At 31.2% G+C, this 21602-nt stretch overlaps 2 protein-coding genes across 2 annotated transcripts; both read right to left on the bottom strand.

The window, feature by feature from the left end:
- Positions 1–471: 471 nt before the first annotated feature.
- Positions 472–6555, bottom strand: LOC149480208 (phytanoyl-CoA dioxygenase, peroxisomal-like). The gene is made up of 5 exons (XM_089706593.1): positions 6326–6555; positions 4965–5017; positions 1548–1668; positions 1062–1232; positions 472–751 (listed from the first exon to the last, which is right to left on the bottom strand). Exons 1-5 carry the CDS (start codon positions 6524–6526, stop codon positions 500–502), a joined length of 798 nt encoding a protein of 265 aa, XP_089562719.1. The 5' UTR covers positions 6527–6555; the 3' UTR covers positions 472–499.
- Positions 6556–10040: 3485 nt separating this feature from the next.
- On the bottom strand, positions 10041–12000 carry LOC149480207 (uncharacterized). Its single transcript, XM_089706839.1, has 4 exons — positions 11987–12000; positions 11702–11884; positions 10623–10795; positions 10041–10317 (listed from the first exon to the last, which is right to left on the bottom strand). Exons 1-4 carry the CDS (start codon positions 11998–12000, stop codon positions 10055–10057), a joined length of 633 nt encoding a protein of 210 aa, XP_089562965.1. The 3' UTR covers positions 10041–10054.
- Positions 12001–21602: the final 9602 nt, after the last annotated feature.

Raw genomic sequence — 21602 nt, 5'->3', positions numbered from 1 at the left:
TGTTTACGAAATATTAATGAAAGTAGATGAAATTTGATTAAAACACGACCGCTTGAGCCAGCGAATTTACGTTACAATAATGTAGACTTTCATAATATGATCCTGTAAATATAATTAGTGTTAAACATGTCTTACTTTAAGGGATTCCGATTTTTGGTTTAATAATAATTAATTGATAGGAGGATATTTTTTGTCTTTTATTGTATATTGTCAGTTAATAATCTATCTTTGTATTTTATTTTTCAGTAAAAATCTTGAAAGAAATGTAAATTGAAGAGTGGTTTTGTGATTTACATCTTATTTGGAATATATTTCAAACTTGGAATATCCGTTAGTATTTATAAATGCATTTTTAAAACCATTTGCATTGAGAGATATACATTTTTAATGTACATACAACATATTGTAATTCGAAGAAATGAGACAAATTATCTTATTTCTCTAACACTCCAATGAAATAAAACAGTATCATTATGTACAGCTTATATTATTTAATATATCAATCCTTGGCTCTATTAGTAACAGTGGCGTCTCTATCCAGGTTCACCCCCCGGAGTAACCAGCCCTTGCCAGGTTGCCCGGGCTCTCCTCCTACCGGCTTGTCGTGGGCATCATATACTTGTGCTAGCAGCATGCGGCGGGGACGCTGAGACAGGTTGGGGGAGCTGCCATGGACCATCAGGTAGCTAAAGATGACCACATCACCTGCTTCTACGATCACGGGTAGTGCCTTCTCGAGGGGGAACTTTTTCTATAAATAATGTGTAACTTAAATAGTTGGAAATTGAAGATAAAAATGTATTTGTTTGCTCGTCATTATTAGTCAGTAGTCATGAATCATCTTACCAAATTGATATAAACAAATTATGAACCAAAGCGGTATTCTTATAAAAAACAAATTACAGCTGACGAAGTTTAATACTTATTCTTTAATTTATATTAATCAACATCAGAATCATATAGCTAAAATTATGCATAACGTCAAATACAATTATAACACAATACTACTTTTCAGATTTCAATCACTGAGTTATCTGCTAGACTTCATTAAAGCGAATTACCTGATCAACATAATGGAAGTTACTGCCTTCCTTAGGTCCCATATCTTCCAGAGGTCCCAGTTTGTGAGAACCGGGATACACGAACAGCGTCCCGTTTTCCACATCAGCATCATCAAGGAATAATAGAGCTGCTGTCATGGAGTCCTTCGCATACGGGAAGTAGGGATAATCCTGCAGAAATCATAAAAGTGGAGTAAAATTTTAATTCAGAATGGTAACAGTTCATGATCGATTAAATATAAGTACACTACATGGAGAAAATAAGAGAAAATGAATGATGAAAATTGAGAATTTTCTAATCTCTTAAAATTTAAGCCTATAATTTTCCGTTGTTATTCTTTATTTTTCCACCAATAGTTGAAAAGTTAAATTATTAAAAAAAAATAACATTCATATTCAAACAGAACACTGTAAACTCAAACCTGTTTACCAACTTAACCCACTACAAAGCAAAATAATGATTTAAAAGTACTTATAACTATCTACCTGATGCATTGGATACGCGGCTCCCTTCTCTGGCGGCTTGTAGTGCGCCTTGGTGTGGTGCAGGGCGATATTCTCGGTACCGATTATGTCCTCAATAGCATCCAGAAGATCGTCGTTGTATTCGTATAGGAGCTACCAACGTTGACAAGTGAGAATTTTAGTATAGTTGGTTTTTTGATATATTGTTCCTCTAGCTATTTCGGTTAGAGTCCGCGCAGTCTGGCTGGCCGGAGTGGTTGCGTTCAGTAGTGCGCATCTTATCTGCACAGGAAATTATCCTTAATTTAAAGTCATTTTTTAACGCGTAATTTTTAAACTTTTGCCTTTAGATAGATCCATCAATCATAATTTTTTTATTGCAAGACGTTTTTTTCGTTGTTAAATAGGTGCCAGACGCAATTTTTAATTTCGTTTTTATAAAAAATTCAAATTATTTTAGAATGTCTGTAAATTTCATATTATGTTCTTCAAACATAATATAATCTAAAATTAATTAGCCAGACGCTAATTCGATTGTTAAGTATTAAATATGTACAAATAAAAACGTAGTGAAAGTAGGTAAGTATAACAATTTGATGATCGTGTATATGGAGAGATAGTTTAAAGTGCAAGACAGATAGAAAGGGTCGGCCGCGAAAATTAAATTAACTTTTTTTTTTCGAAAATATAAGATGCATAGAAATTGAATTGTTCCTACTCTAGGATTCCCTGTGTTGTGGGAATAAGTACCTTCCATTGGTACATTTTATTCCTTGGGTTAAAAATAAACTATTAGGGTAGTTACATCAACAATCTTCTATACAAAACAATTTTTTTTATTACTCAACTAGCGACCCGCCCTGGGTTCGCACAGATGCGATGCTGATTTTATTTTATTTTATTTATTTTATTTATTTAGACATACCAACAGAGTACACATAAAAATGATAACAATTAGATCTTAACAACTAACGAATATTAATGTGATGTATACACCAATTACAGGTATGCACAAGAAAACTTATACATATAATTACGTTACTGTTATTTTAAGTGCTTAAATAAATTTAATTACAAAAATAAAAATAAATATGTAAATCGTTAAACATTTTTTTTACTGAATTTTTGTACCAAACAAGAATTTAGTAATTTTTTTGCGAAAAACTACAAGTGAATCAAAATTTATGTCTATTATACCACCCAACGACTTACATAGGTCATTAAAAGTACTACATATACGAGTTACTGGAGAGTTTCTACCAACATTATTACGATAATTTGGAAGGTCAAAAACTTTAAAAACAGGATAACGTGGTAATTTATTTGGAACAGCAAACCTAACTAGACTTAAGATTTGCGGGCTATGATTTATATTTCTGAGGATTTTAAACAGGAACATAGTATCGCGCAACAATCTACGATTACGAAGTGAAATCATTTTGAAGAATGATAATCGATATTCATAAGGCGATCTGTGTGAAATTCCTGGTGAAAGGAAAGCTATATGTCTGGTAAATATACGCTGAATGTTTTCAATTCTTTGAGAGTGAACAGCATAGAACGGATTCCAAACTACACTTGCGTATTCTAAATGGCTTCTAACTAATGAATTAAAGAGTAAAATTTTGGTCTTTGATTTAAAGCATTTTGTGTTTCTTTTAAGAAAACCTAACAATCTACTGGCCTTTTTAACGATAGCATCAATGTGTGAGCAAAAATTTAGTTTACTATCAACTAGGATTCCTAAGTCGCGGATCTCATTACCAGTTTCTATATTCTGACCATTAATGACGTAAGATGCTAGAATTGGTTTCTTTTTTCGGGATGCTGATACTAAAATATATATATATAAATCTCGTGTCACAATGTTTGTCCTCAATGGACTCCTAAACCATTTAACCGATTATAATAAAATTCGCACACCATGTGCAGTTCGATCCAACTTGAGAGATAGGATAGTTTAAACATGTAGGTACCACGGGTGAAGCCGGGGCGGACCGCTAGTATACTAGCTATATGTAAATCTTTGCCATGTTTCCACGCGATCACCGGGTGTGATTACACACCAGCATTTTTTAGAAAAGGCAAAGTCAGACCTTTTAAAATATTGGAAAAATCGAACGAATATCAACTAGCTTTTCAAAATATAATTACCGATGATGAAGAAATAGTGAAAAGTACCTTTGAGAAATTTATTTGTCAAATGTACGGTGTCCAAAATTGTTGTAATATTAATGATGTTCGATTTCATCTGTTTTCAAGTACTTTCAAGTGTAAAAAATCTGAAGAAAACTTTGCAAAAAAATTTCGAAACTTCGACTCTTCCAGTTTACCACCCTGTAAAGCTGAATTGTTTCAACATTTATTAAGGGTTCGCTATGTCACAGATTAGAGAATAGTTACTTCGTAAGCTATGTGACTAAGCTATGGAGAAATGCACACCAAAAACAACCGACAGCTTTATCTCCAGTTGCTTCTGGTTGGACCATCAACAAAGATAAATACGATTTTGTTTGGTTTGAGGGAGAGCAATCACCTTCCACAGTTGTAGATGTTATTATTCAAAGTAAGTATTGAATAGAACATTAATCAAGAAAAACTAAATTATTATATTATAACGAACAAATCTTTTTTCTTTGAATAAATGAATTATTATTTTTTTTGTTACAGATAATGGAATACCTATTGGAAAACAATAACAATTCCTTAGACGGCTTAGACGATAACATAAATAATTCTGACAGTGAGAGGAAAGATGATGATGATGATGATTATGAAGATGGCTTTTTAAATTTAACAATGTAATTGTTTAACCTTCATTGATATAGTTTTTATTCCATTCTTTTTAATGTATGGTAACTTTAATTTATTTTTCACTTTTATGTTTTTTTTTTCATTTTAACTTTTTAATTTATAAGAACAAGTGTAAATAATATTGTATTCTTGCAATTATTTCCTGTCGCATAATTAAAATACACTAGCTGATGAGCTGCATGCTTCATTACTTTTTTTTATTTATACTCATTTTTTAATACTTAACAATCGAATTAGCGTCTGGCTAATTAATTTTAGATTATATTATGTTTGAAGAACATAATATGAAATTTACAGACATTCTAAAATAATTTGAATTTTTTATAAAAACGAAATTAAAAATTGCGTCTGGCACCTATTTAACAACGAAAAAAACGTCTTGCAATAAAAAAATTATGATTGATGGATCTATCTAAAGGCAAAAGTTTAAAAATTACGCGTTAAAAAATGACTTTAAATTAAGGATAATTTCCTGTGCAGATAAGATGCGCACTACTGAACGCAACCACTCCGGCCAGCCAGACTGCGCGGACTCTAACCGAAATAGCTAGAGGAACAATATATCAAAAAACCAGCTATACTAAAATGACTTCTTTTTCAACGTTAATAGCTCCCGTACCATATAGATACTTGCCGAACACAGCGTGGTGCATTTGCAGATTGTGGATACCTTTTACCTGAAATCATTTATAATTGACCTCTTAGATGTTATTTGACAAAAAACTGTAGAGATAGCTTGGAATGCCAATAAAAAACCAGATGATTACGTCTAGTAAGTATAGAACTGTTTTATGTCGTTTAAAATAAATATTTACGTAATGATTCATCTAGGTCACCAACATTAATAATATTGATAGCAATGTTATAGAGATGATAATTATTGTATAATTCGAACTATTGTTTTGTGCAAAACTGAAGAATTCCACGAATCGGACAAATGAAACAAAGCTCATATGGGATAATGCAATATTAACTGCTAATGAAAATAACTTCCCCGTATCAATAGTTTTGTTATATTTTAATTTAATTAATAATTTGTAACAATATGTATTGTGTTGGATATACTTTTATTATCTTTGATAACTTGTCTAGGATATTCTGATGTCCGGAATTTACAAATGATGATAAATAATTCTCCATTTACATCATTATTGCACATGAAACTGAAAGATATTATTAACTAGCTGTGCCCCGCGGTTTCACCTTAGCTTATAGCCTTCCTCGATAAATGGGCTATCTAATACCTAAAGAATTTTTCAAATCGGACCAGTAGTTCCTGAGATCAGCGCATTCAAACAAACAAACAAACTCTTCAGCTTTATTATATTAGTATAGATTTTCCTGTTTTCTATCAGCTCATCATTTAAGTATCTTGCGGAATTTTTTATACGATATAATTACTACGCCCTGGTAATAGATAAAAATTAACGATCCATAAAATGTTATCTGCCTGATTATTATAATTTGTAAACATTGCCTCGATGAGGACCATTTTCTCATAACAGTGTTGTTATTTTACGTAAGTTTTGTTATACCGGCAAATAAACATTTATTGAAATATAAGGTTAAGAGCGGTTTAATCAGGTTTCATTCCAATTTAGTTCGTTCTAAGTCCTGTATCCACTTGGGAGCTATGTGGCAAATGCATTATACATCTGTTTCACCTTTTTCTTTACGGCAAACAGGTTATTTTATGTCCCAACAGATCGATATATTTTTCTCACCGGAAATCTAACCTAGGACTAGTTTCTCTGCTCATACGTCAACCACTATACCAAGGGAGCGATCCACTTGAGTGCGTACTATATTTATGGCCTGATATAACCTTTGGGTTCTATTTAACCGATCGATCAATTAAATAAAGTATTAAAGTCTATGTCTATTTTTTAACATGCTATTAGATAATAATCACCAAGTGGGGGATTCATCTAGTATGAAGCAATGAAAATCGAAATGTTACATGGCCAATTAAAAATACTACTTACAGTGTATGGACTATCGCTGGCTCTGTGGTTCTCCTCACTCCCAACCCAGGAACTTTCCAATTTTCCATCATTTTTCCTCTTAAATAATTTATCGTATTCCTCTGATAACCGTTCCAATTCCTTTCCTTTAATCAGCTTCTTCAACACTATATACCCATTGTCCTCATAAAACTGTTTTTGTTCCTTTGTAAGCCTTCCCATCTTCACAGCTTGTATCAATGTAAAACTATATTGTGTGTAGGAACAGGTATATATATATAGTAATTGTGTGACGTCACTGAGGTCAGCACTGATAATGGTGATCAAACCCGTGAAGAATATTACATAATATGAAAATACAAAGCATGAGATAACTTGTTATTCCCTAAATAAAGTCGGACTCGCGCACCGAGGGCTCCGAACAAACCTATTTTTTATTATGTTGTAACTTTCAAATTTACGTTTTTAGCAAATTTCCCTTTATCTGTGCTATAAGATATTGCTTGTAGCCAAATTTCAAGACTCTTTGTTCACGGGAAGTACGTTGTAGGTTTTGATTCCCTTGCGAATGTCGAAATTTGCAATAATTTGCAGCATAAACGGCTGTATCTTTTGATTGCGTTGGCTTATAAGTTTGATTCATCGACACAATTATTAATAAAGCATTATTAATTTGTTTCACAATCTAAAACACGTGAGATAATTATTTATACACATCATGTAAAGGTATAAGGTTCAAGGTGAAAGGTCGGAATTTATCGACAATTATTTATGGTAAAAACTGGATATATACCATTGTTTACTGGTTCATCATGTGCGTATATTTAACTACACTAATCAAATATGTAAAAACTAATTGATATTGTACTATAAATAAAGAATAATTAAGTTTAAATGACAAAAAAATTATCAAGCTATACATTTCTAATATTATTTAATGTTCATTTTAAACAATTAATTGAAACGAAGTTACCCCCGATCTGTTAATAGCCTTAAAATTGTTATTTTATTTATTTTATACAGTACTAGAGGTCCGCCCCGGCTTCGCCCGAGGTACATATTTCGCCTAAAGTAGCCTTTGTCTTTTCTCGGGTATCAAAATATCTCCATACCAAATTTCATGCAAATTGGTTCAGTAGTTTAGGCGTGATTGAGTAACAGACAGACAGACAGAGTTACTTTCGCATTTATAATATTAGTATGGATGAATCAGCATTACAATACAAAACAATATAAGTAAAGCGAAAGAATGTAATAATGAAGATTGAAGTACTAAAATAGTAAATAAAATATCGAGGAATGCATTGGTTTAGAAATATTGCTTGAAACCTAAGCATTTGAGACCTCAGTCCTTACTTTGTGTCGGCGATGCATTTCATGGTCGGTATATTCGATCCACAAATATTACCATATATCCACAATTGTGACATTGTAAACAGAACCCTATATCATTCTAATAGAATAGAAATTACAGTGATATACTATGTTGGATATAGGTTGTTCTGAGCTATGTGTTAAGCTTCCCCTTTCAGAGGCCATAAGATGTAGTTTGTGAGGAGTGATAGTAGTACGTCTAAGTGCGTTAGACATGCCACAAATGTGTATTTTATTTTATCAACGTTCGTAAAATATTATGGAAATATTTTAATAAAAGAACAACGTGGCTCTATCACTTATTTAAAGAAAATCTGTCCATTCGTATGGACGTGACACTTTCACTTTAACAAATAATACGTAAAAAGATTTAGAATTGAATTTTATTTCAATGATAATATACGAATAGAAATAATTTAGCAACCTTTATTATGCGACAAATAAAATTAAAATTTAATTGAAATTTGACTTATTGTTGAATACGAAAATTTAATCAATTTAAGTGTTTAAAAAAGTATATTGAAATTTTACTTTATTTTTGAGATTTCTTCGCCTCAATTTAGAAACGCTTCTCAGACCCAATTAATAACTATTTTCAAGTTAAAACCGTTGTAATTTGCAATTTGATAATGAAATTTGTCTCACTCAAGAAAAAATGAAAAAAAAATCAAGAGATACAAATGAATGTCGTAGAATTTTCCGAGATTTTCTACACTTTTCTGATGTAAAGCTAAATAAACAGATTCTTTTTTTAATTGTATTTTACTGTTGCTCTATGCGTATTACTTAAGTTTATATGTCTCTCAACAATCATCTTATCTGTGCTAAATAATAAACATTAAACAAGTCAATTTGTGAAATTATGATTCTATGGTTATACCGGGTGTAATCGTTAAGTGTGCACAGACAATTATTTTGTAATTATTGCATATATTTTTATATTATAAAAAACTGATATCGAAAGCAACCGAATGAGTAAAATGACACTTATGACTTTTTAAAAATATAACGGGATATATCCTAAAATTTTACATTAAAGACTCCCATTATGAGAAGCATTGCCTAAAATGATACTGTTATATTTATAGAATAACTGGAAATGGTATAAAACAAAATATGATACAAAAATGCTTCGACATTTCCCTCAGGCACTTTCTTTTTATAGAACTGTGAAATATCTACAATATGTAATAACAGCTTTCCAAAATTTCCATCATGCAATCATAACAAAATATCACAAATATTACTTCCCAATAAGGAAGAGTATGAAAGAAAAGCATATAAAAATACATGATATAAAAATAAAAATATATTTTCGGCTCCCTAAAAAACTGTCCGCATTCATGCGTAAGATATTGTTTACATTTGTTAATGTAAACAATATCTTCTATCTTCATTAAACTTATTGTAATATAATTGCTTGTTTACATTTTTGCGTGTGATTTAATTTAATAGGTGTGAACTGTGAAGTTATAAAAACATAGAACTAAAGTCATTTATTTATTACTTTACAACTGATTAGTTTTGTTTTCGCGCACAAAATTTTCCATTAACATTCTTAAAAAAAGTATAATGTAAACGTATCTTATACAGCTTTGCCTGGATTTTACGGGATAAAGTTTCATGGCAAAATAACGAGACAGATAAAGAGAGATTAAATATACTTTTTAAATAAGCAGCATAATAAATGAAAATTACACTGAGTAAGGAACAGTATGTTCATAAAATTAATTGTTCCAATGTGAGGTCAATTTAACCGTGCCATTCAGAACAATAACATCTAAAACAATCATAGACCTTCATAATTATTTCCAATCATACTTCTTCTAATAATAAATCGTTCCACATAAGTCCTACTGCGATAAGAACGCAAAATGTCGGCCATTACTGGCTTCACAAAGAAGGAGGAATTATTTTAAGCGAGCACATTAGGGCATCGTTTTGCGTGTATTATGATGCATTGAAGCGGTAATGTGGGTCATTGTATGGGCATATGTGGAAAATATCTCACATTTGGCCGCTCAGTTAATGACAGATCTGGTACAGTCGGCAAAGAGGGTTAGTACAGTCAAGGGAAAAACGTAATTGCATTGTTAATTTGACCAAAAAAGAATCGGCTTCATTACACTTCTTTATAATATATAGTGAACTTTATATTTCATTTTATTGTACCTTCTGTTAAACCCTTTCCTGTTTTCATGTAACTTTCCATTTTGAAAAAGGATCGCACACTGTATGCTACATTTTTAAATTAGCAAACTCAAACATACTCGTATAAATGATAAAGAAAACACATCGCGTGAATTCTCTACAAGAATTTGGTAAGTCCATGGCAAGGAGGGAGTAAAGAAAAAAGAGAAACTAAAAAAAACACATTTATTCATCACTAAGTCTCCCACTCAAAGCATTTTGCAGCACGTTATTTATATGCAGTCTAACTGGTTTCGGTATGTTCGAATCAGGGACGATATCTTCAGTACCCTTCCGCAGTGGGGGTGGAAGGGACGCACCTTCGAAGGCTTGGATCAGCGTGGGGAAGTAAGTAGACAATCTTGTGAACAGGACTCCTGGGGTATACACCGGCTTGAAGTATTTGTCTAAGTTGTGCGAACAATTCCCCTCGTGAACTAGAAGCCAGCCTGTAAGTAAATATTAGACCGTTTTCAACATTTTTTACACCAAATTAATATAGGATATACATATATAGGACACTAAACAACTGTTTTATAAAATATTTTAAAGCAGTTCCTGTATTTTTATTAATAATGTATTATAATATAATACTAAGTAATTATACATAGATTAAGAATCTATATATAGATACAAAATTTAGATATGTATATATTTAATATATAAATATATAATATGTAGGTATATAACTCGCAGTTGATACGTTGATACAGTAGTTAAATAGGTTAAATCCATAAAATGAGAAATAACCCACGATCCTTAAAGCCAGTCCGGCACTGCGCATCCAGGAACTTGCAGTAGGTGTCGAATGTGTAGAATCCGCGGTGGAATTCGTCGTACCGATAGCCCAGGCAGAACCCGATCCATATGCCACTGCATTGCTCGTAGTGCACGTTGTTAGCTTGCCGAGCGCACACTGCACCTATCCTGTAAAAAAATCAAAAAAATATTTTAAAAGATATTAAATAATAATTAGGAGGGAATCGAACCCGTGTATTTTCATTACACCGCACCGTGACGACGCCTCCTCGCTCAACCGATCCTCAAAACATTTTCAAACTCAAACTCAAACATTTATTTATTCAATAAGACTTCTTTTAGAAGCAATTTCGAATCGTCATTACATATTTTAAAACATTTACCATATGATCGCGATTCATGCCTTACTTATTTCAATACTATAAAACATGAAATGAAAATACCTGTTACTATTTGTAAAACCGTCGAAAAGGAGAATTTATACGTTCTATAATATTTTTAAGAATCTGAAAAGTTTGTTTAATTTTATCTTATTTCGTCTAAAACTTCGATGACAAAATCAATTTTTAATTAAGTGCCGTCGAACAAGCTTTTGGGAAACACATTACTTATTCCCAAGCTTTGCGATACTACATTCATTATTTATCACTTATCATAGATATTTTCTGTAGACAACATCGAAACAGGCAGTCGGGTCAAGGCCGCAAATATTAATAATATCAATTTCTGCAGATATTGTACATGATATCTCTCCCACAAAGAGGATATTAAAATTCATATCATATTGTTTCATTTATTGAAGAAGAAATGTAGATATGAAATAGTAAAATACAGATAATTAAATATAGCTTCTTCGAAGAAATATCCCGATACAAATTGTAATATATTTTATAATACATATCCATTTGCAAAAGAGTAATGACCCTAGATGCTGGTGTAGCTTCATTCACATTATATTCCACGACAAATCCAATCGTTTCTGACTATTTGAATTAATCTATAATCGAAAGGACTGGACCAATTTTAATAGGACTCCATAATATAAAGTATTACTAAGATCATATTGCACCCCACCTCGTATAAAGATAGTTGCACTCTTCTCCACAAACGAGGGGCACCTTCGTGGTGGTCTCATTGGGCCCCAACTCGGGGTCCTTGAACACCCAGTCACCCCCGGGCCAGTAAGGCTCGTAGCCGTGATTCGGGTTGTAATTCTTGTTCAAATCTGGTAACTGTTCCTTTATGTATTCCAAAATACTACAACGAAACAGTAAAATAATCAATAGATGAATAAATACTGATATTAACAACGTATCATCTAATTTTGCAAGCGAAATTTGTAAGGTATTTGCTACAGACTGCAACTTGAACATCTATTATGCATTTATTGTGCAAATCAATCTGCTTAATTATACAAAGGCTTGATAATATATACCTACTCTTTGAATTGTAGCAGCAGAATATCGGCAAATATCGCAGCAGTAATAATATCGTATTAAAAAAACACTTAAAGCTTAATCTTATAAAGCTTTAAATACGAGATGCATAATATCAAATATTGTGCGATTAAGAATATTCTAGACAGGCGTTCACACAATAGACGAGGGTAGTGATCGGTCAATAGATAGCGGACTTTCTGTGTGTCTGACGTGCTCTCTGGTATGGGGGTTAGAAAAAGACAAAGAATTTATATCAATATGCCAATAAAACGTAAAATTTTCTCGATATATGTATATTCTAGATGTGTTTACTCTTATTAGTAATTATGATAAGTTAACTATTAATGAGTCTTCGTTATAAAACCATAAATTAACATTTAATGAATATTGAAAAGTTACAATTATAAATGTCGAGTTTAACATTAATTAAGTTAAATATTTATTAAGAACTGTCCAATAATTTTCTACTTCATTCCAATATATTATTAAATGGTACAAAAGACGCTAATAAATAGAAACCAGTTGGAAGTTAAATAAGATTTTCCCCCGAACATAACTATAATACTGGATCTGTATTCTAAGAATCGTATCTTGGTTTATTTTCTTGTAAACACTGCAACATGCTGTTAATGAGCAACATTCTTGATATTCTATCAATATATTGTATATTTTTTCCTTTCATTTTTATACGAAAATAGCGTTAACATCGAATGAATTCCCAGATCGGCAATATTGATAGTCGTAATATATTTCTCAATATTATTGAGCTGTTTCATTTCTTCTTTCAGTTTAAGATTATTGTTAGTAACAAAATATTTCATTATTTTAGATTCTATATGAGTCTTTATATATTTGCGATATTTATTTGAAAGACTACCTTAAATTAGTGTGTGCATGTACATTAGTGTATTCAAAAGAGACCTTAATACTATCTTTAGGACAATTTATGGCATCTTCCGTGGTAGAGTGCACACTCTACCATGTCATACAGCTTGGATTTTTCACGCGCTTTTTTCTCGTCATGAATATTTGTTTTAAGTAATCTTTTATTTTACCTTCCTGCTCACTTTTCGCAATATATTCTTAATCTCGCTTACTACTTTATTTGAAACGTTTGTGATAATCTCAATAACTTTACGCTGCAGTATATAAAATTAATATAAGATTAAATACCACTTAGACCGTCACTGTATCGATTCCAACTACGCAACTGTCAAAAACAACACCTTTGGCTAGGAGTCGTTATACGAAGGTCGAATAAGTTGTTGCTCTCACAACTAAGAAATTAAAGTTCTCCTAATTGAGTTTGAATTAAAATGTCCCTTCTTTGTGATTTATTGGCACATTCATTTCAAATACTGTTTATCATTGGGTAGGTATTGTAATTTAATTTTTAATTTAATTATTTTTATATTAATTATAAATATTAATATTTATAATTAATACTAAAATTTATAATTAATATAAATAAAACTATAATTCAACAAATAAAACTATCAATTAATACAAATTACAACAAAAACAAAGTTAATCAACAATCAAACAATCTTTAAAATTTCCCTGAAAATCTCACCAAAATCGTCTTAGTAATTTAGTTAAAACAAATCTACTGACCTGGGACCAGGTATCCGTTGATTCGCCACCGGGACGTACAAAATATTCCATACTAAAATAAAACAAATTACTGTATTGAATTCCGAAGTATTTATTAAAATACTAATAAGACTTTAAAAACATCTGAATCGATGTTTAGAAACAAAATTAAAATGTTTACAAACATGCATAAGTAAGTGAAGTACCTTGCAATAAACATCTGCTAATAATAATTGGTAATTGATATACTTTCAGACTTGTGAAACATTTTAATAAATAGGTAGGTCAAACACGATGTAGATATTATCATATCCAAAAATTCTTATTAGTAATTTTATACTAGAAAACCATTAAGTTCTTCAAGTAATATTATGCTATAGTGGAAGTGGAAATAATTCTCCCTAGCGCAATATTCCTCACTAATCACTTTAACTAGATAGGACTAACCTATGCGATAAGGGCATAAGTGATAGTTTCTGCAACTTATGGTCGTTAGAAATCACAGAAATACTACGATTGACTTGCCAAAAAGCCGCCTTTCTCTACGAGTGTACGTGAAAACAAAATATGACTAACTTTGAATAGCCATAAAGATGAAGTCCCAAGACATTATTGGAAAACTAATTAAAATTATCTGGTAACTAGCTGCAAGTATGCGCTATAACTTTCCGTTTGCAACTAACCAATATTCTTATTATAAGAAGTAATTAAATATTGTTTCATAAATTTAATTGTTATTCGCATTCCGCTGTGCAACTGCAAACAGCTATAGACTGTGTTTGTAATACTTTTAAGGGAATTGTTTGGAATACATTTTTATATTATTCGTGTTCTCTAGACAAATTTTAATTAAATTTTAATTGATAGTACCTAATTCGAGCATGACAACGGCAATAAATGTAAATCTTGAGACATTTTCAAAAGTTGTTGTTATTTTATTAAGAAGCGTATTTGAAAATATTATCAGGGTACTTATTTTTTTCAGTAAAATACAGTTTTACAAATAATCGTTTAATCATTATAAGCGGCGCTGTAATTACCTAACAATTAACGAGCGAATTTTTCGCATCAGGAAACGCTCTCATAAACATGTAACATTAAATGCAAACTTTCATAATTACGCGATTTTATAATAAAAATTAATAAATAAAGTTATTCAATTTATACATGGTCGAAAGCGGATATTTGTATTTTTATAATCCTGTCCTTTTCAATACCAGATTATAATCCATACTAATATTATAAATGCGAAAGTAACTCTGTCTGTCTGTCTGTTACTCAATCACGCCTTAACTACTGAACCAATTTGCATGAAATTTGGTATAGAGATATTTTGATACCCGAGAAAGGACATAGGATAAGTTTTATCCCGGAAATCCTACGGGTTCGGTTTTGCTATGGTGCGTTTTAAATTTTAATTTCACAGTGGAAGGATTATTTATTTCAAAGTCTTTTATATATTTCTCTGCTCTTGGAATAAGATCCTTTTGTCTCGTGGGTCTGGTCTTCAGTTCCTCCTGACAGGGTCCTCGGTAGGCTATCATCCACTCTGAAAGAAAGTATGATTGCAGATATTTTAGGTCGTAAGTATTGATTGATTTTATTAACTGGTGTGTCTGCGTTCATAACAAATACCCCAGAATAATAACACGGGTAAATAATATTTACAGATGAAATTTACTGAAAATTATAGCATCCAAAAAAGTCCCGTCAAATATACAGTAGGTTCAAGTAATGATGTCCCTGAAATTTAATTAAATATTCGCTTCGTAGGATTCGTGATTCTGTAAAATCCCTCTAAATCTAGGTTTTGCAATCAGATGTTTTATTTTTCCTTTGCATAAAGTACCTTTTTTTTTTTTTGAAGTTATGATTTCTAGCCATTCTTCGAAACTGTGCTTAAAATTATTATTATCTTGTAATAAAATCCAATGTCCCAAAAAACGTTTTCAAAATACTTACTCTCACGCCCCGTACAATCTTGATTCAGCAACTCGCAGTAGTTTTCAAAAGTTTTGTGCGTGTAGTTCTTCCCTCTACCGCATATTTGCCCAAACCTGATAATACCAGAATATAAGCTTTGATACGGTTTCGATCCATCGAACGAAGCTAGTATAGATTCGCCACACTCTCATCCCATCATAAACTTATTCTAGTGACTAACTTGTAGAACATATCATGGCACTCCTCCCCACACGCAAGCCCCGGCTCCGTGGAGCCCGAGGGCGTCTGCGTGAGCACCCAGTCGCCGTCCGCCCAGTACGGCTCGTACCCATAGTTGGGGTTGTACTTCTCTTTGCTTTTCTCTTGGAGGAAGGTTAAACTGAAACAATTTTATAATAGAAGATAAAAGTTCAACATTTGTGTAATCGTTTGTGTTGTATATGTAGTCTACTTACTTGAACTGTCAAGATTATTATGTTACAACTTTATTAAGTGTATTACATGTATAAAAAGTTTTTCGTTGAAAGAATTGAAATGTGTAACTTTTTGAGGTACCTATCCCAATCAACTCTATCTTTCGTTAATCTTACAACCATATACTATAAATATATTATCTATATTGGTACTAAATATTACTACTAAATCCGTACTGATCTGCAGGCAAATCTTTTAAAGGATTGTTCACTAGACCTATTTCTAATATTTCTGTAATATCTGATCTAATATGATCACACAAATTACAATCCTTTACGCTCGTCGGATTTGCTTTGCGAACTATCGAAGTGAGCACATCTATCGGAGTCTAATTATAATACGATAATTACCATATCTTCTGCTCTACCTCATTCCTGACCACAAACCACACATGAATATCTTATTGAATTCATTAACAAAATATGATGAATAGTTTTTATTATCTAAGTATGTAAACATTAATGCTTCAACCCGTACGTGTAACATTTTGAACTTTTATTTTCCTTTGAATTATAATTTGGATTCATAATATTCTGAAATGTTGAAGTCTGACATATTAAGTATCAAACACTATGCAATTAACAATAATAATAGAGCTTTTTGTGTGTATGAAGGTGCAATAGAAGGGATTCTGTATCTGATTCCGAGTGTGTGTGTATGTGTGTGTTGTGTGAATAACTAAATTAACTCTCACTCACTCATGATTCCGTCTATACACAGCTAAGGGGTACCATCTAAACCTGGTCGCATCAAAAACGCAAGCTTTCACAAATCTTCCCGAACCCAGCGAGCACTGCACTGCGGATGAATTTAAATTTTTAATTTCCACTTTGTTGCTGCGATCATACGCTCCAAAGATATATTTTAAATCAGACAAATATTATTTATTGCTCGCTCAAGTGCCAGTATATGAATGTAAATTTCAAGTTATCGGAAATTCATTACCATCCATTCAACTTTTGATGTTGTTTTAAAGAATAATGTTTTGTTAAACGTTGTTTTTGATATTTTTATTTCTAGTAACTGTAATTGAAACTTTTTAAAAGTTATTTGAAGTTATGAATAATAATCAGACAGATAATTTAGAATGGGTTTTAATATCGGAATTAGTAATTCATAATTTTTTATTTATTAATTCTTTTAGGGGGATACATACCTACTTTTCCCCTAAGTTTCCTTCCAAAAATAAATACCTACATAGTGATTTTATTATACTACAGACTATAAACACATTGTTATTACTTTTAGTAAGCGCCATTAAGATAACTTTTTATATAACTTACTTATCAAATAAATTGTAATCACTAAAACCATCCATAACATGGTTTTTAAATTTGTATCATTAAGTATATTGATCATATTTAGAGATACACTCCATTATCATTTAGTTATTTATAAAATATTCTCTACAAATTATGTAAATTCTCCGTGTACATATTGTGATAATATTCTAAAAACTACGCAAGAATCATAAAAACTCAATGGAAATTGCATAACCATAACCAAAGTCTATAATGAAATTTTGCCATTATACTAGAACCTTAACGACTTCTTCAAATTTATCCTACTACTTTCAATTGCAAGTCTTGAGTTGCAAATTGTATATTGAGACGAGAAAGTTAAAACTATGAAACGTATTAAAATTTAATAATCTCAGTTTGAAAGCAAAAGGCTACTCTTCGAGCTCTTTCTTCAGTTATAAAACCATCTCGTGAAACTTAATAGCTATGCAATTAAATTAAATGTTACATTTTTCAATCCAACATTCCTAATTCAGTTATGTCTTTTTATAACTTACTATCGGTCCGCCCCGGCTGCGTCTGTATTAAATATTTACGTTTTCTCTATATAAGAATCATCCTGTACCTCAAGGAATATGTTAAAAAAAGAATTATCGAAATCGTTTAATAAGTTAATAATTTACCCATTCACGCGTGATGCCGTGACCAAGGAAAACGGGTTTCATTTTTATTGTATTATATAGATGTAACCCTTATGTAATTTTAGAATTCATATTTTTATAAAGAAATTATAATTGCATGCCCTTATTCTGAATAATGTATACAATGAAACAGGTCAAGGTGGATTCATTTTAACTTTTAAATTTTATATGAATAATTAAAAAAAATCAAAGTAAGAAGTACGTGTGCCCATTTCATTAAAGACCTTATATAACATAAAGACTCGAAGTCTTTATGTTATAGGCGACCTATAAAATATTTTTTCTAAAACGTTATTCCATTAACCTAACTCTAATGCACTGGTATTTCAATATTTGCCCGCTTTGAAAGCGTTTCTACACTCAAACGTCATGGCTTTACTTATTTACTTTCACATATTATTATATAAATGTAAATAGAAATTTATAAAACCAATTTAAAAGTTTCATATTTGGATTAAGTGTTGTAGAAAATGCCTAGTGCCTGTGTGGCCACTTGATTTTTTTTGAAGTTTCTAGCTGTGTCTAGCAGTTTTGCACAGATAAGACGACGGGAACGGCCATATTATCTTTTAAGCCATAATTTCATCCAATTTAGTTCTATGATTTAGCCGCGAGAGCGTGACAGACAGACTGAAGAATTTATGACTGTCACATTTATGATTTTTTTTAATAACATTTAAAACATAACTTTGTTAACAAAAATAATATCCAATCCTTGAAGTATATTATTATACGCGATTATAGGTAATTTAAGTTTGCTATTGTCCCCGAAGGATGCGCCATGAATAAATCATTGCATTGTGATAAACCAACGTTTGCAGAAAATAAAGTAGTACCTCGTAGCTGCACAATGCACGTGTACATCACAAAAACAAAAACAAACGAATCATTCAATGTTAATATTAACTTTCATATTATATGAAAATTATAATTGGTACGTGAAAGAAATTTCGTCAAAATCGATCCAGTCTTTTCAGATATTAACTGGCAGAAAAGAAAGTTTGACAGACAAATAACATCGCTTCATACTAAAAGTGATTCATAAAATATGTTCAATTTATTAACTAGTCCATATTTTGTTATTAAATAAAATGTTAAATATACCTAACTCTACATGTTCTTCAAATAATATAAAAACACGTGAAGGTTGACTTTCTAAATAAAATAGTTAGCTATTTCATGTAAAATAAAATTCGCATAAATTCAAGTGCCTGAGTTTTACATGTTTTATAAATTACTGAAAAAATACCAACAATACATTTTTACAAATTAGCAAATAGCACAAACGCCTTAATAATACATGGTTTATTATGTAGACATAAAAAATTATAAAAATGAGAAAAACAAATTAATGAAAAAATATCAAATATTGTAATGATATCATATCACCTAAGACGGTGCCTATAGAATGATGGTTGTGATGATTTTGATCATCATTCAAAACATGACGTAATAATTCATGGAATACCTGAAAACTGAATGCCAAAATAGCATCTTCATCACGTATTATATATTATAAGTATATTATAATGAAGCTTTTTATCGTTGACTGCCATACCATAAAAGACATACATTTCACTTACCAGGGCATCTCCAGGGCACATCTTTATTGGCTTTGAAATTTATAGTAAATAAAGTGGCTAAAGAATCAAAGTGATAAATTATTATTATAATGTAGGTAGTCAAGTGTCAGAGAGCCGATAATTAGCTGGCGGCCCACTGGGGGGAGGGAGGGATATCGACGGCATTTCAGCCCATTGTGGCCGCAATGAGTTTGCAATCTCTTGATTATTAGAATAATTTATTGATGATAAATTGACCTTAATTTTGAGTCCACATTATAATGTGTATACGTAAAGATAATAGGGAATTTTAATTTCGTGGAAACTGTATTTATTTATTCTCTTGCAATTTTTAAGATTTATATGAATAATTATGATAATTAGGCTTTACTTTGTAAAATATTTTACAAAGAAAACAGAATAAACCGATAAAAGCCGGCAATAAACTTTATTGTTTCTTTCGAAAATGCCTACAAAATACCGAACTATTTCATGTAAAATAATTAGTAGATACAAATAATTTAATTGTAATATAAAATAATATAAAATGTATAATTTATACAGCGTAGCATGTGCAATTGTGCAAGCCGTGTACGCGCCTCGTAGCAAACTGCAGTATTGCCACTTACAGAATCGGATTAACATTACGGATAAAATAACAGCGTTAACTCCACGTTTACAAGTAATATGTAATTATTTTTATAGAAGCCTTACAATTTATAAGCAGATATTATATTTGACATCATGCATAAAGGTATATTATGAACTTTGCATGATCTGCTCAATCATTTATGGATTACCTACATGGCAGATGTTTCTTAGTCAATAGTATATATTATGTCTATTTCATCAATTTGTAAACGAAACAAAAAAAAACAAATTCTATATCCGTATTTTTAGCTACACTTTATATAGTTATTTCGAGCTTTGGGAAGATAAGAAAAAGGATCCTATTTCTCGCAAAAATCCAATCGAAGATTTGAAGCCTTTGGACCCTTCGTTTATTGGTAGGAAACGCCTTGATGCATAACATTTTGAAAGTAGATACTAGTAGGTACCCGGCATGTGAACATGCTGCATATACTTATAATTAATCATACTACATAATATTATATTATATTTTTATTAATCGTACCTATAGGGTGACAAGCATTTTGATAAGTGAATATCTACGATATTATCTACTAATTTTAATATTTTTTTTTATATTAAATATGTATAACTGTACAGTTTCTACACAATTTATAATTAATTACATTTTATTAACCATCAGGAAAACCTTTGCTTGTCACTCTAGTATTAGTAAAGAATATATGTCGCAGTTTATAGTCCTTACAAATAATCCATTTCAACTACGTCTGGAAACAGCGTAGAAAATTTTAAGCTAAAAATGGCTAAGGTCCTCGGTCAGTCTGAACATATATCACAGTGCAACAGAACAAACGTGTGGACGTCAGCGTGACGGCCACTGACGTCACTTTCCTGTACGGAATATACCTTGTGGGAACATTTCTCATTGCCATTTTGTTAAAGAAAGAACAATGAAAGGATATAGACAGGTGATTAGGGATGAATACAATATTACGTTAGATGTCACCCGAATGATAAAGGTCAATATGTAGTTTTTAAGTGCATTACCTTCGAAATTGTGAACTGTTTGTTAGATTCTCGAGAAAAATTCAAATATCATCACTTAGTTTGATGATTTGTTATGAAAATGTAACATGTGTAGGAATTCTCGTTCATATTGTTATTGATAAAAATTTAAAACTGTATAGGTAGGTACTCTAAGGTAAATTTCGAATTCGCTATCCTTAATGGTTTACACACGTTCCTCACCGTGTCGGTCATTAATAATATGTCTTTTTTTCATTAGTATATACGCCTGACAGTTTCTTCCGATAAAGCGAAAATATTAGGCTCTACCATGGCTTTACATTTAATTTTTATTTAAAGACAATACTTAAAAATCCTCCAACATTCTTAAAAATATCATAGACCACCTACTCCATTAAAAATAT

The sequence above is a fragment of the Colias philodice genome, chromosome 18, assembly GCF_061535455.1.
Source record: "Colias philodice isolate Cphi_HAF_F1 chromosome 18, ilColPhil1 Martin Lab GWU primary, whole genome shotgun sequence".
NCBI classification, from domain to species: domain Eukaryota; kingdom Metazoa; phylum Arthropoda; class Insecta; order Lepidoptera; family Pieridae; genus Colias; species Colias philodice.
Note: the sequence above shows the minus strand (reverse complement) of the source record. Positions and strands in the feature narration are given on the sequence as shown.